This window comes from Ixodes scapularis, unplaced genomic scaffold (assembly GCF_016920785.2).
Source record: "Ixodes scapularis isolate PalLabHiFi unplaced genomic scaffold, ASM1692078v2 PGA_scaffold5__190_contigs__length_132052651, whole genome shotgun sequence".
Lineage (NCBI taxonomy): Eukaryota > Metazoa > Arthropoda > Arachnida > Ixodida > Ixodidae > Ixodes > Ixodes scapularis.
This window is the reverse complement of record NW_024609880.1, coordinates 42,457,375-42,472,455: the sequence shown is the minus strand read 5'-3', so window position 1 is coordinate 42,472,455 and position 15,081 is coordinate 42,457,375. Positions and strand designations below refer to the sequence as shown.

General features: G+C 44.4%; 1 protein-coding gene across 1 annotated transcript; it reads left to right on the top strand.

Moving 5' to 3' along the window:
* The first annotated feature begins 204 nt into the window (after nt 1-204).
* LOC115316282 lies at nt 205-14,900 on the top strand. The gene is made up of 5 exons (XM_029975679.4): nt 205-657; nt 2,195-2,375; nt 4,181-4,347; nt 5,612-5,681; nt 11,676-14,900. The coding sequence occupies exons 1-5, from the start codon at nt 205-207 to the stop codon at nt 11,846-11,848; spliced, it is 1,044 nt and encodes a 347-aa protein (XP_029831539.2). The 3' UTR covers nt 11,849-14,900.
* Nucleotides 14,901-15,081: the final 181 nt, after the last annotated feature.

Sequence of the window (15,081 nt, the reverse complement as noted above, 5' to 3'; positions counted from 1 at the left end):
GAAGCTCTAGCCTTGCAATTATTTTGTTATATTGAACTTTTTTGGTGCCGTAAAAGTATGGACGTCTATGCCAAGGTTGCGCGTTTAAAGATAACCTTGGCCCGACTTGCTTACACATGAATGGCTTTGGTTATGTATAGTGATTCTGGTGTATTTATTATCTCTCTCTCTCTCTCTCTCTCTTTCTCTTTTTTTGTCAGGAAGATGAATAGCGTAGAACGAGTTGCGGCGAGTTCGTTGCTGCTGAGCGCTGTCGCTTGTTGCGCCAGCAGTTATTGGCTCGCAGCTGGCAACCCAACAACATTAAGGCCAACGACGTTGGGCATTGTAACCAGAGCACCTTCAAGGGTCATCCGATCTCGCCCGGAAAGGCCAGCACGACAGGAAGTTGGCCGCAGCGTTTTCGCATCGTCAAAATCCCGAAGGAACCTAATACTAGACATCGAGCCCCTGGAAGTTCTCGTGTCCTTGGAAGGACCCATTCAATGCCTGGCAGCGTGCCTGTTACGGTCCCCAAAGTGCAAAGCCTTCAACTACGGCAACAGGACTTGCGACCTCTTCCAGAACTACTTCTGCAACCCAAGCGCACCTGGTGGTAGTTTGAAGACTGCCGCCGGGTTCACTTATTACGACGTCATGACACGTGATAAACTCGTGGTGAGTGTTCATCTTGTCTGAGTAAAAATATAAGGTTTAAAGAGGCGCTCAAGTGGATTCTTGAAGGTCTCTTTAAGGTGATAACTCAATTCAATGGGTCTGAACACCCTAATAACCCCGAAGTTACACTCATTGGCGGCCGAGTTTCCTATTAAAAATCTAATCAGAGATCACGCTCCCCTCTTCCTGCGTCTTGTAGAAGACACCAGGGTGTGGCTTCTGAAAGCGTTTTCTTGCATTTTTAAACAATAATTGCTGTATTACGTCTCATATACTCAAATATTTGACGTTTCTATCAAAATATATTGCACAACACGCCTAATAAAAACAATATTAGTTACGTTCTGAATCGCCACGAAATTAACTATTTTCATTGGTCAGATATTATGAAGGTGGTGCGGACTCGAGTGCAGCTGTCGAAAGCAGGGTACTTCATCAGACACTATGCTACAGTCCGTCGTTCTTTGATCACTTGGAGCTGTTTATTCGAGTATTTCTGAACATGATTTACGAGCACATCGACGATTTCATCATAGACAGCAACTTGAGCGAAGAGCGACTAGTAATTCCGTGTCAAACTCGTCAAATTTATAACAGGCGTTAAAATCAATCGGCAAACTGATGCAAAAAACAACAACAACAACAACAAAAAACAACTGACATGTACGAGGTGCTTTGAATGATCCTCCCTCTTCAAGATTGACAGAGCATCACTGGATGTCTTGTGATGTTTTTCCAGTGATGTGTTTTTCATTCTTTAAGCGCGAGTGCTACTCAAAGCCCCTCGGGCAACTCATCGCTTATTCCACCACGAGCCTGCCAACTTATTTCCACTTTTCTGATCCATGTTTTCTGAGCTCGACGCGCAAATAATGTTCGATCTTTGCTATAGTTTTTGTGAATGCTAATGTTGCCGATGTGGTCGTGCACGTGGTCACAAAAACACTCGTGTAGTGTAGCTCCAATTGTTCACAGAACGACGCCTTTCGCATAATGACAGATGATGAAGGTCCCTGCTTTCAACGACATCTGCGCGCGCATCACCGTGCTGCCTTTTCTTTGTACCCTACGAAACAAATATCTAAACTTCCTGATCGCACCTTCTATTCACTATAAACAAAAAGCGCCACAAGTCATCTACTTATTCAAAGCAGACCGCCATACCAACGATAAAACAAACGACACGCGCACCTACTTTCTGTGGTCACTTAAAACTGAAGAAAGACATTGCACGGTGAGTCACGAACGACAATTATCGCTCAGCAACCAATGAGGCCTCGGCATCAGCAGATAAGAAAGTCGAATAACGAATCACGTGACCGTAATAGGGCACGCCTTCGGTCTCTTAAGTTGTCAGTAACTGTAAAAGCGCTAACCGAATGCCGAAGAGAGTCTCATATTCAAGGCACATTCTTATCAGGACTGTTTGACTGAATGGGGGCTCTTATTTTGGCATTTATATACGTTTCGGAAAACAAAGTGTGGAGGTTATTGTCACTACGAAACTCGCTCACTGGGGATGTTGCCTTGCACGCAGGAAAGCCGTGGAGATCTGCCTGCCTGTACCAGCGATGTCTCTTGTACCGGAGACTGTACAACTACGTCATCAAGCCCCATTGAGACTAGTACCACTGAAAGCAACACAACGGAACTCAGTACAACGGCCAAGGCCCCTACCAGCACCTCCAACGCCCCCAGCACCACCAGCACACCACAACGTGAGCTCTTCGTTTTTTAATCTGAGAGAGTGTTGAACTACCATCGATCATTATTTTCAAGCTATAATATCAAAGGCTTTCCACCTATATTTATTTATATTAACTTCAGCTTGATCTCTCTTCTTCGTGAAAATTCACGGACCTCACCATCTTTTTTATATTTTTCTCACCCACTCCCTTAGTTGCTCAACTAAGCTTATACCTCCCCCTTATATTGCATAAAAAAGAAAAAAAGACGTGAAGTGTTTTAAAACATGTCTTCCAAAGTACCAAAAGCGTGCGACGGTGAATGGGAAGTGGACGTCGAATACTTCAGCAGGCTGAATGTCAAAGAGGTAGTAGAACAGAAACCGAATTATCTTAGTATATCTGTAATAATCTGCACGCGTTGTTAAATTAGCCGGACGAAAGCTTGGAACGATGCAAGACATCAGTATAGACTAACATAGCTGACACGAAGCGCACGTGCATGGACAGTAGCCACCTGGCGATGTGGAAATTTCGAGATAGCAAGGAAAAACTATGCATACCAAATTACTGTTCTTTCGCAAAGTGAAAAGAGGGCGAATTGACAAAGAATGATTTAATGCAGAATCACAATCTAACAAAAAAAAATCTTAGGTTTGACGGCCTGCGGATCCCAGGTGTCGGGTTCGAATCAACCGAGACGCCCGCAATATGACGGAGGCTTAATGCGAAGAGGGCACCGTAAAACCGAGATTTCGGTTGCACGTCGAAAAATCCCCAGATGGTCGAAATTAATTCCCAGTCCTCCACTGGGGTGGGCCAGATGGCCTTCGTTATTTGACATGTAAAACTTCCGAACTTGATTTTAGGCGTGGCATCGCTACCCCTCAAAGAGGGGGGGAGGTAGAGCCAGGAAGGCGGATATAAGGTGTCAGCAGTGGAAAGGGTAGAGTTACCCTTGACACATCTGCAGATATTGCTGCTTCATTGGTAACTTGCCGTACCTACATCAGAGTCACGTGATCATGTGCATGTTATCAGCAGGTAGGATAGACTACGGGCGCGTAGTGTCCCTTCTTGAGCATGTCTTGACAAGATATTTGAGGTAGGAGAAAACAGATGCTAAGAGAAAAATCCTGGAACGCATATATACTCCGTTTCACTCTAAGTCCTACCGCGGCTGACGCCGATGGTCCATTTAAGCAATGCCAAATGTGCATGGTAATGACGCTCATCGCCTTTGCGGGTTTTCATAGTGCTATCATCGCATAAGTGAATCCCACACACAAGAAAGTAAAGAATCGCGGTGCATTCACTGGGCGTGGATGGTTTAGTTGGTGAGAGCAAACGCACGAAAGCAGATGAGCATCGCGATGATTCTCTTTCGACACTGCTTGATTGTCTACATCGGATCGTGTCGTAGCATCAGCTGCGGAAAAGTGAAACGGAATATACGCTGAGCGGGAGCGTTAGCAGCAGAAGTAAGGAGTTGCCCATGAGAAGGTGCTTCGGAAGGAAGCCGAAGCTGACCCTGAGCTTCGGGCACTGCTTACCGGGTGGCGCGGCAGCGCATGCCAGGAAAGCCGACATTGAACGTGACGGTCGGCTGCGTTTCCAATAGAATGCGCACATCCAAATGCAGCCGCATTGTTTCAAATTTACCCCTCGGTGTGCAATATCAGTTTGATGCATATAGTGCTGAGCCCACACTACTTGATGGGGAGGCGATTTAATGCTGTCAGTCCCCGCAGCTAAGAGGTCTCTGGCGGGTACGTCCTGTCTTTTACAGCTGTTTGATGATTAATGTCTAAAACTTGATTTTTTTTTTCTTCAAGCAGCCAGGTTCGTGGTGCGCATGGCCTCGGCGACCTTCATGGCGTCCATGCGGGCCTGCCTGGAAGAGAACTTGGTCATGGCCATGCCGGTCACCCTAGAAGATCACAAGGAACTGGTGAAGCTCATGCGCCAGAACAAGATTCAGCGAATGTGGATAGGGGTTCAACGAGTATGCAACGTTTCTGGGCTTATTTTACACTAAATTAGCATCTAAATCTTCCTTACTTTATGAAACCATCGTGCGCGTCTTGAGAGTTTGGCTTGTCTAGCTGTCCAAATTATAATACGTGTTCATTGTAAGGCATATGTGAGCTAGGATGCTAGATGAGCTTGTCATGTCTAGGCGGTCTCGCTGTGTTGAGACTATTGAGTGGAGATTTTGCTGTACTATATTCAACTGACTTTGGTTTTTGAGCTTTGTAGTTCTGTGAAACCCGTTTAGAACGAACCCACGTACAGCGAATTATTGTCGATATCAAAGTCACGGAACATTTAAATAAAAATGCACGTAAAAATACTGTTTATAACGAACAACACGTTGGGAATATTGAACTTTTTCCCCCCGGGAGGGCTTCCAAAAACGCGCAAACAATCGTCTTCTAGCCTGTCCCTTCCCACAAAAAGAAGTAGGAAAGAAAGAAAATTCAAAATTCTCAAGTTGCAAGCAAAATTAAGCGAAGAGAAGCGATTCAGAAGAGGAGAAAGCTAAAAAAATACACCCTGCACGCACGCTAAAAAAATAAAAAATTTAGCGCGCTGTTACAAGGTGGAAGAGAAGAGATGAGAAAGAGAGAGAAGCTCTCGCCTTACAACGAACGCATCGTGGAAGTTCGTTGTAAATGGTTTTTGCTATATCGAACTACTTGCTATATCGAACTGATCGTAGTGTTTCCTGTATGTTCGTCATAAACGGTTTTGACTGTATAAGCAGGTAGACTAGGTAGACGAGGTTTGCGGCAATACCTTAGGTAGCAACCACTTTAAGTCAATAAAATAAAATACCAGTTTTTAATTAATTATATTCCCTAAAACCCTAAATTGCCACGGTTAATTTTTGGAACATCCACGTGTGGTCACCAGATTATCTTGCGAATATCAGATGATGTTTTAGTTTTACACGTTATTGGCTCTTTAATTCTTAACACAACTTATGATTTGACAAAGGTTGTCAACAATTTTGAAAAGCAAAAATGGGTTGTTGGTAGGAGTATCAAGTGACACCTCGGCATAGTCGGTGAAAATTGTGCTCAAAGATGGAAATGACGTCTCTACTTAGGAGGAATTCATAGCTCCCATCTGCTTATGAAAAACTATATTTTCCAAAATTACTTTCCTTTAAATACTCATTCAACTGAGCACTTTATAATTACTATTATACACGCTTCTACCCTACATTCTGAATACTAACGCCAGTGTTACCGCATGCATTCCAGACCTTGGATGGCAATACGACGTATATGAATGGAGAACAAGTTCCTGGGGCAAGTCGGCGGTGGGGCAAAGGTACGCTATCTTAAATTAGGGTATAACACTACAATACTAAACTAAATGCCAGTGTTTGTATGTTTGGAACAATTTCGCGAGAAGAGATTCTTTGCCACCTAAAGAAGCAGCCCAAAATACGATCACCCCACTTAATTGAGTTCTTAGTTTCGAGTCGTAACTTTGCATGGGCTTTTCCATTGCCTGGGTCGGTTTACTGGTTAATGCGGGTATTCCTTCTGGCGGTTAAAATAGCCCCAGGAGAGGATTTCACGTCACGTGACTGGCTCCCTGGGGGAGAGAGGAAATGCGCCTAGCGCTGCACGCAAATGGCTGTCGTGAGTCCGTCCTCGCCTCTTTTATTCAAGTTCGATATAGCGTGCAGAGGGTAAAAAGGCTTGAAATGTACGGGAAGGGGACCTCATTTGTGTACTTTAGCAGCGACACTCAAGGCTTAGATTCAAGGCTTACGTCTGCTCGATGGCATCGACTGGAACGCTGGGCGCTTTTCCCCATGGAACCGCTCACATTACCTCAAAATGTCTGTTGCGACTTTTTGTAACTGCGAGGAGAGATACCGGCATTCACCAGCAAACTGACCCTGGGCTGCTTCAGTAGATTGCATTGATGTGATATCAGCGCATTTATACAAAATAAAACGCCGCGTTTTTTTTTTTTTTGTTATTTTGTTTATCCGCGAACTTGGTATAAACTTCGTTAAAAGAGCGGGGACGACGGAAATAATGGGGACAGGACGCTCGTCTCAATCTCCGTCGTCTGCGGTCTTAACGATGTGCAACATAAACCAGCTCGCCTGTTTACTAGCTTTATCATCAACTTGGTATAATTTTTTTCCACAGCAGGGTTTTCGCTCAGAAAGATTTTTATGATCAGGCACCGTCAGTTAATAATCGGAAATTTTTCATGTGGACAGTCTTGGACCGCAGACATCGAAGTTTCTCAAGTGCGCACAAATACGTATTGTTAACGTTATGAGTCGATTTAACAGGTTTTCTCTTGTATCCGAATTCAATAAAGCATTTGGAACTTGAATGGCTCTTCGGTAGAAGAGATCCATAGTACATAATTCTGGTAGAACTAGTTCCTGTAATTTTCTCAGCAAAGTAGCTTAGCTAAACATGGAAGGCGCTCTTTTGCGCTACAGCCCAAATGTCCCCTGCACAGAATGCATTCGCGATACAAATGCACATCTGGATTGCGACCGGAAAAGCAACTGTTACATTCGGGGAAAAATATTTTTATTTATCTTGTTGCAACGTCTAGTTTTCGTTTCTAGTTGGGTAGCAGTACGACCCAATTTTGTTATTCCAAGCTGTGGCGTCATTAGAAAAAAAGGACGTAATTTTTTCCTTCTATTGTTTTCGGTCTTGTGTATCTTCCCGTTTACTCTACGCCGGAATAGATCGCTTGCTAAATCCCTCAAGCGTCCCGGCCTGCACTCGAGGAATCATGGGAACGGCGTTCTTAGTAATCGGTAATTTCGACCAATACGATCGTTACACACTCTTGAGTGTAATCCGGAGTCATCCTGAATAAGCATCGGGTAGAGTCAAGAGACCTGTCATATCACTTTAAAAATTTCTCCTTAATGTCAGCGTTTTTGATACAGTGCATGCCATCCACCCTTCAACATGGCTGAGCTGCAGAAATCTTTTACAATATTATCATTCTTATGTAACTACCAAGACAACAATATTTACTTATAAACGCTAAAAATGCCAGAAACTGTCCCTGTGGCTGCGAGAAAAACCCTGATTTTGGCCCTTGTGAATGATGTGCTTTTTTAACAATTCCTGTTAAAAAATATCGATCACGAGAATGATAATATTGTAAGAAATTTGTGCAGCTCAGCCAAGTTGAATTGTGGATTGCACGGACAGTATCAACAACGCTGACATTGCCGAGAAGCTTTAAAACTGATATGACAGGTCTCTGCAATCTACACGACGCTTGTTCAGGATGGCTCCGGATTACCCTCAGCATTGTGTAAGCATGGAATGGGTGGAAGTTACCGATCGCTAGGGAACTGAAGGTACACCGTTTTCATGATTTCTCGAGTGCGGGCCGTAGCGCTTGTGGGATTTTGCAAGATGTCTATTTGTTAGCCAGCAGTTTATTAGAGGTGTTTGAGGCACGTGCGCTCTCATGTTTTCACGTGACGCGCTGCTGGTGCAGTGAGGGCATAATGGGAAAACGCGGATGGGAAAGGAGCAGTGACGACGGCGTGGCGAAATACTTTGGTCTCCAGCTCCAAATTCTCGCCCAATCGGCGTGGACAGACCAAATCCGAAGAACGTATGAGCATCGGGCTGTAAAGGCTGTCGCACTTTCGCTCTGCGCCGAGGGTGAGGGCTGCCGCGAACGCTCCAAGACACCGGATTCTCCGTGTACAGCAGAGACGGCGCTCCCCGCTGTCTCGAGGTTTTTTCTCGACGATCGATGGGGGCAGTCACCTCTTCCAATTAAAAAGGGACAATCCCGAGGCTGTGGCGTTCAGTCGTTCAAACGGCGCAAAATATGTCGGAGTCAAGGCAATTGAATTTTCGCAGAGTAATACGTATTCCCTTGCAAAGTGTTTGGTGCAGTACCATACTTTATTGGGGAAACGAGTTTCACACAGTGAAAATTCTGTTGGCCTCGACGCCTTTGAACAGGGAGGGGTGGCTGCCCCTATTTATCGTCGTGAACACTCGAGCGCCAGTCGAGACAGCCGTCTCGGTTATCTCAGCGAGTTCGGTATCTCGGTGCGTCGGCGATAACGCACCTCTTTCTGGGCACTATGTGATCACGTGACTGCATGAAGAGTGTGATGCGCATGAGTTCTTTTGGACACGAATTGTTCACAGTGATAGGGGAGAATTCGGCGCTGAAGGCGCCCAGTCTAACGGAGATGAATGCAATGGAATGCATTTCCCCCGGTAAAGTATTGGGTGGGGCTATACAAATACCAACTTCTCTGCCGTTAAAATTCCGTTTGCAATAAGAAAAAACAATTAAAATATAGGATCGCTAAATAATAATGCGATAAACTGGGTGCGAAATGGCTTCATTAATCCACTTATATTTTATCAACTAAAACTTGCTTGAGTTAGAACGTTTGTTAGTCCTTGTAGTATATACAGGTTTAAATATGAAATAGACGCAGCGTCTTTTAAGAATGACGGTCCAGCTCACAAGCATGAGGTTCGATCTGAACGATGTTCCGACTGCACACTCTTCGACCCAATATTTTGTTTTTTCACCCGTTTATTTTTAATGTAAAAAAAACAACATTAAATGCCATGCCCGTATTTCGTATATTCCCGCGAATACAGATTTACTGTTGCAGAGCACATGCGGAACTAATGACAGCCACGTATACTTTAGGTCTAGGAGCTTTGCTAAAAAAGTTGAGATAACTGCTCCGGCATTAAGAGACGGTGAGAATAACGTTTATGGTTTAAAACGACTCAGCACTAACCACCTAGTTTTTGTCCATTCGTGATCTGTACCAACGTTCTTAGAACTATAACTTGACTCTGTTGCCCACGCGCAAGCAGTTACGAGCAGAAACCGTTCCTAACGGCACCAGCAGCACTGCTGCCATGGGCAACTTTGAAATAGCGTTTTCGAACGACTTTCTTGCTCAAACCTTTGCGTATACTTCGTATTCACTATAAAAAAAAAAAACAATGCAGGGTGGGTTAAAAGGATCGATGGCTGTTAAAAAGGACAGCATAAATTGGTTTATAAACGTACGACGCCAGAAGTTTGGCACGGATCTGACCGGCCAACGTATATTATTATTAGTATAAATATTTAGCTTAAAAATCTTACCTGCTTAAAAAAACAGAAATTAAAAAAAAAAAAAACTTGAAATTCCTATTTAAAGAGGCCATGTGCTAACCAAATGTGTCTGATATATGCGCAACAGTCGACAGATTCCAGTGCTCTCCTCGTCGAGAAGAGGCAAGGAGTACCGAATTTTTCTACGACAGCTTCGATGATGACGCCACTTTTGTCGGTGGCTTGTTTCGGATGTTTCCCCCTCGTTGAGGCGCCTCACCCAACGTAGAATTGTAGGGGATGGCGGAGGTTGCCGCCGAGACTCTGCCTGAAAACTCCGGCGGACCTGTTTCGTCGTCTGGCACTCCCCTTAACAGAGAGAAACCTTCACTCGCTCGTTGGGAGCTAAGCGCACGATGAAAATGATTTGCACCCCAAAACAGCAGGCGAAAAAGTTGCAGACAAAAATGTCAGAAAGATTCATTGGTGAATTCTACGGGCATGCGCTAGCATGACCCTTGGGAAACGACACACACGTCCACTTCTGGGAAACGCTAACTCTGACACTTTCACTTTTTTCTTTCTGGCTTTCTCTTTTGCTTTCTTTATTGTGTGCTTCCTCTTTTTGGCCTCATTCAGGGGTCAATTTTAGCGTTTCCCAAAGAGGGACGTGTGTGACGTCAACGCCCCTGGATATGGTCATCCATAATACTTGTGTAAAGAACCAGATCCGTACAACCCGTTTTAACTACAGACACACATAACAGCCCACACACCGCTACTACGAAAACCCAGAGCGAAGAACAACCGTCAGTGGCAGAGGGACGACTGAGCACGCCCGCATTCCACCGCGCCGCGGCGCAACGCCTCCTAGGTAACAAAGCCGTAGTGCTGAATGAGATGGCATCATCAGACAAGGCCGACGCTGGGTGCAGATTGGACAGGACGATTGCGTCAACGTTGAGCTCAAATTCGAATCGAAGCCAAGCGCTGACGCAGCACTCGTTTCCGATCTGTGTCCAGCGTTGGCCTTCTCTGATTAAGCCATCTCATTCAGTACTTCGGCTTTGTTACCTAGGAGGTGTCGCGCGGCGCCTCCTTCTTTCTGGCTCCACTCCAGCTGTGCGTGGGACTTCGCCGAAAACAAAAGGCTCGCTTTGACGAAAACTCGGCAGTGTCTGTCAGTTTGTCAGCGCCGGGGAGACAGGGAGAGGTTGTCGCGTGTTTACCGTAGCGCTTCGGAGCAATGGGAGCGTTGAACGCGACCACTAACGAACGAAAGACACCGCAGGATTTTCGTCAAAATGAGCGTCTCAATGCTAACACATTAAAAATCGACGCGGCAACAACCAGCGTGAGGAAAGCAGATGACGACACGCAGCAAAAAAATAGGTATAGAAAAAAAAAACAAAAAAAAAAACAAGCAAACAATAAAAAACAAACAAACGAGATGGCATATTTGTTTTGTTGTTCTCATTTTATCTTCACTTTTCGTGTGCAATTGGTAAAACAAAATAATCATATCCTGATAATTCGTGCAAACACAGAGCGCATCGCTTCTGGCTCAGACACGTTGCGTGTTATCGCCGGGCTCGCCGGAAGCGCCCGTTGTGGCCGCTTGCGACCTTACGTGCCACCATCTGTCGGCTGTTAGGCCAATCAGGCGCCTTTAATTATGATATGGCCACCGTGGGTAGAGATTTCAAGTTCTTAATTTCTAACATTGTATTCTGGTAAGTTTGTTAGGAAAAAAAGTTTGAACCTTAACGCACGTTCTTCGGTCACCTTTGTGTAGAATCTTAGATCGATGCGTTCAGAAACCAGTTTATGTGGTCCCTTCAAGCAGGCATCGATCACTTTGACTCATCCTGTGGAATCGACTTCCATCATAGTGAATAGGCATCCAATGTTCCACCGGTTCTGTCGCTTCTTTCGATATGGCCTGGGCTGATACGGCCGATAGCGCAGAAACGCCACTAAGCGGACGCACCCCAAAATTGTGCCAGGCGTTTTTAAAATCCTGTAAACTGACTTTGACTTAGTAACGTTGATCTGTATCTCGTCTTTGACTGTCTTTTGTTCCGGAAAAAAATCAACGTTTTATTACATGTAATCAAAAACAGTAGATGTTCGATCTTGGTTGCCTAAACCTTCGTACTATCCGCGTAGATTTACCGCGTAGATTTACCGCGCGATGACATTCGAATTCTATTTTTCGGGTGCCCCAAGGCCAGCCCAACAACAGCGGGGGAACCCAGATCTGCGTGGAGCTGATCGACGTGCTAGGCTATATGTGGAACGACTACGACTGCGAGAATCCCACCGCCTACGCTTGCCAGCACGTCAACGCCGAGGGCCGTCGACCGGCACAGCGGCAGGACCAGGCTTCCACCGGCACCTAACTCGCAGGCCTCACGACTCGACCAATAGCAGAAAAACACAAGAAAAAGAAAAAAAAAAAACTGATCGTAACGTGCGTAATCTTTAGTCAACGGTATAAACTCTCTTTGACATATGAGCTGGACAAAAATTTATAAAATGTAAGTCTGTTGGCCAATTAAACCTCCGCTCTACTGCATACAGGTAGAAACGGGGGGAGAGGAGGAGATGGGAGCGCCGGAGGACATCGGGGTGCCTACCTTTGATTGGAAGGATCAGAGGGTAGTCTCAAAGGCAATACATTGTCTCTCTTCAACCAAGAACAAACAAGAGCATCACCTGCTCCTCGCGCATTCTCTCGCGTTCGAATGCCTGACACCGGCGATTGACGTTCAAACGCGTTTGAACAGTGAGTAGATCGAGAGACAAAGCCTTCGCGTCTACCCACTATGCTTCTAGTCAGAGCTCGGCGCTCCAACGTCCCCGTGCGCTCTCGATCCTCCTCTCCCTCAGTGTATCTCCGTATGGTCCATTGAAATAATCGCCTTCTGGACGCCGCTATCTTCGTCAACTGGGCTGTGGAACGCATTCCGAGCATGCGCAATGGCCCTGTTCTGCCAAATAATGAATACCGCTCCTGCGTCCACAACCCAGTGGCTCTGCATTCTTGTCTGTGCGATAAGCACTGGAAAGGCGTATAGACCGTTTTTTTTTTTCGTGGCGGCCGCCATGTTAATTTCTGATGTAGTTGAGTTTGGGCAAAATAGCAAATCACACAAATTTCCGACTGGAAGGCGCTGGGATGCAAGGTGTTTGTGCCAATAGTTGTACTTTTTAATGGCCGTACTTTCTATTGTAGTTATGTTTTAGACCATCTGCTTAATTTTGGTCGCGCAACCCAGCCACGTCATATTTCAACATGGCGACCGTCATACGAAACGGTCTAGAGAACAGACAAATTGGCTTGGAAAGTTATGTTTCCACATATAATCGAACATACCGTTAAATTATGTGCCTTGGGACTTCCTCACTTTTGTCGCCTCGCTAGCTTCCCCAGCACTCGAGCTGACAACACAAGGTGTGTAAATTTAACTTGAGCATATTTCATGAAAAAAAAAGAAATCCGTAAAAGTTTTAATACTCCGATTTGTGCGTGTAACCACCTATCTGTTGCTCGCATGACCAAATAACTCATTTGGACAACGGCATTAGTGAACGTTTTACGTCGTCCTTTCAAATACATTTGTTCGAATAAAAAATCAACACCCTGTATATTGATTGATGACCGCATGCTTACCTTAGTTTGAAACTGTTCCAGCAGGCGATCCTCCTTCTACCTTTAAGGCCCCTTCAGGATTTTATTCACGCTCCTTAGACAAATATAACTCGCTGCTGTGCGCTCTTACGTGTGTACCACGCCCTGGAATTGCAACAGCCTGGCGCAATTATCCAGTCCCTTTTTGTTTTGTACACATACATAGAGTCCTACTTTCGAAACTCAATAAATAACTGAGCTACAATTGCAGGTGTGGTTGCAGAACAACCAGGACTTTGGTAAATAGAGTAGAATTACAGAACACAGCGTTACGCTATTAACAGAGCAAGTACCACGCAATTTGAACACCTGTGGAAAGCATAAAAAAGCGGTATAGGGAGGGTGGCTCGCCAAAACGCACGCTGCAAAGCTTAGCGCATACACAGATTGTGTGGGTGGGGCAATTTATTCTGCGTAGCCTATAAGAAAAAAACAACAACGTTAACTCATACTGTTCGTTTTGTACTTTGTATCTCGATTTAAAAAGGAACATAAGTAAAACAAGAAATTGCTTGAGGTAGCCTAAACAGGACTGAATACACAAATATACTTGTCATTGCGAAATGATGCTGAAAATATTAAAAAAAAGCGGACACATGTGTTTTTAAATTCTGTTTGCGTTGAAATTGCCATAAATAAAAATATAAGCATTCTGGCTCTTAAAAAATGGTTGACAGGTAAATATTTATCTAAAAACTCGTGAAATATCAACCTTGCTATTGTGTTCTGTGATCTCTGCATTGGGCTTTGTTCTCCAAGGAAGACGCTAAATCCTCCTGATTTGGTTTGTTGTCGATGTTTCAAAACTCTCCAAACCAGCCATGTTACTTCATTCGCATGCCGTGCTGTTGACCTTTCCACATACGTACATAATCATGAACTTGTACCACTATTCAAAGTCTGCCTGTAATGGTAACCAGCCGTTACCGCTGTGTACTTGTCCATTAAAAGAAGTTGTAAGGACATAGTGTGTCAAGGTGCTACATTATGTCTCTTTGTAAAGTTCACGTCTTTAACTACTCACTCAATTGCACAGAAGTTCGCGAAAACGTTCTTTCTAATTTGTTATATATTCCCTTCTAATTTGTTATAAATTAACATTAAAATCCACAAGATCGTTTCTAGATTGTGTGCATGTTTATATAGAGGCAGGGTTATTCCGAGGGCTGTATTTTTTTTTCCAAGTTCCGATCAACCAGATAAAATAAGCGATGGAAAATATTTGCGTATACAAAAAAATCAGTAGTCATACTCTGGCCGCTTCTTCCATTGGATACCGCACATATAATTGCAGTTATTATGATGTTCCACAAGATTTTGGATGCTCTCCCCGAAGAAGGTTACCGGCGGGGTTTTTACGCATTCCATCAAATGTCAGCAAGACCATCACTCGCCACAGATGTTTGATGCTTACGCTGAAAACTCAATGAAGCTTCGGGAAGGGCAGACAGATACCCTTAATAATCGGGGTCAAAAAAGAATATCTCTGCGGACTGACAGTCTTGTTGAGCCTGCGGTGGAAGGACTGAAAACTCGAGTATAACAGCCCTTTTAGGGAAAAGCGTTCGTAAGCTTGTGCAACGTCATAAACGTCATAATTACTGCATACATCTGTGAGCTGATTTTGTGAAGAGAAACCTGGAATGTGTGTCTACTCTCTGGGTATAGTAAAGTATTTTACATCAAAGTTGCTGTTTTGCCCTTCTCATTTCGCCACTTCACTTTCGCCCAATTTTTTAAAATCTTTGTATGTTTAACCATTACCCTTTTTGCATGTAACGTTTTCATATATTACACGAAGTAAAAAATGCTGGTTTGATCAAGCGGATGCATTTTAATTTATTCCAGGTTATTAGCGCGCATCGAGGAAGGGAAAAATACCCGACGAGGCGACTTCAGGTGTAACCTTGACCGTTGTGTAGGTACGCGGATATGATCATC

What these genes read in the sequence shown, in the direction of transcription:
- LOC115316282 (XM_029975679.4), top strand. Translation starts at nt 205, where the DNA reads ATGAATAGCGTAGAACGAGTTGCGGCGAGTTCGTTGCTGCTGAGCGCT. An exon ending in TGACACGTGATAAACTCGTG is followed by an intron (nt 658 to 2,194) that starts GTGAGTGTTCAT and finishes CCTTGCACGCAG; the next exon opens with GAAAGCCGTGGAGATCTGCC. An exon ending in AAGTCGGCGGTGGGGCAAAG is followed by an intron (nt 5,682 to 11,675) that starts GTACGCTATCTT and finishes GGGTGCCCCAAG; the next exon opens with GCCAGCCCAACAACAGCGGG.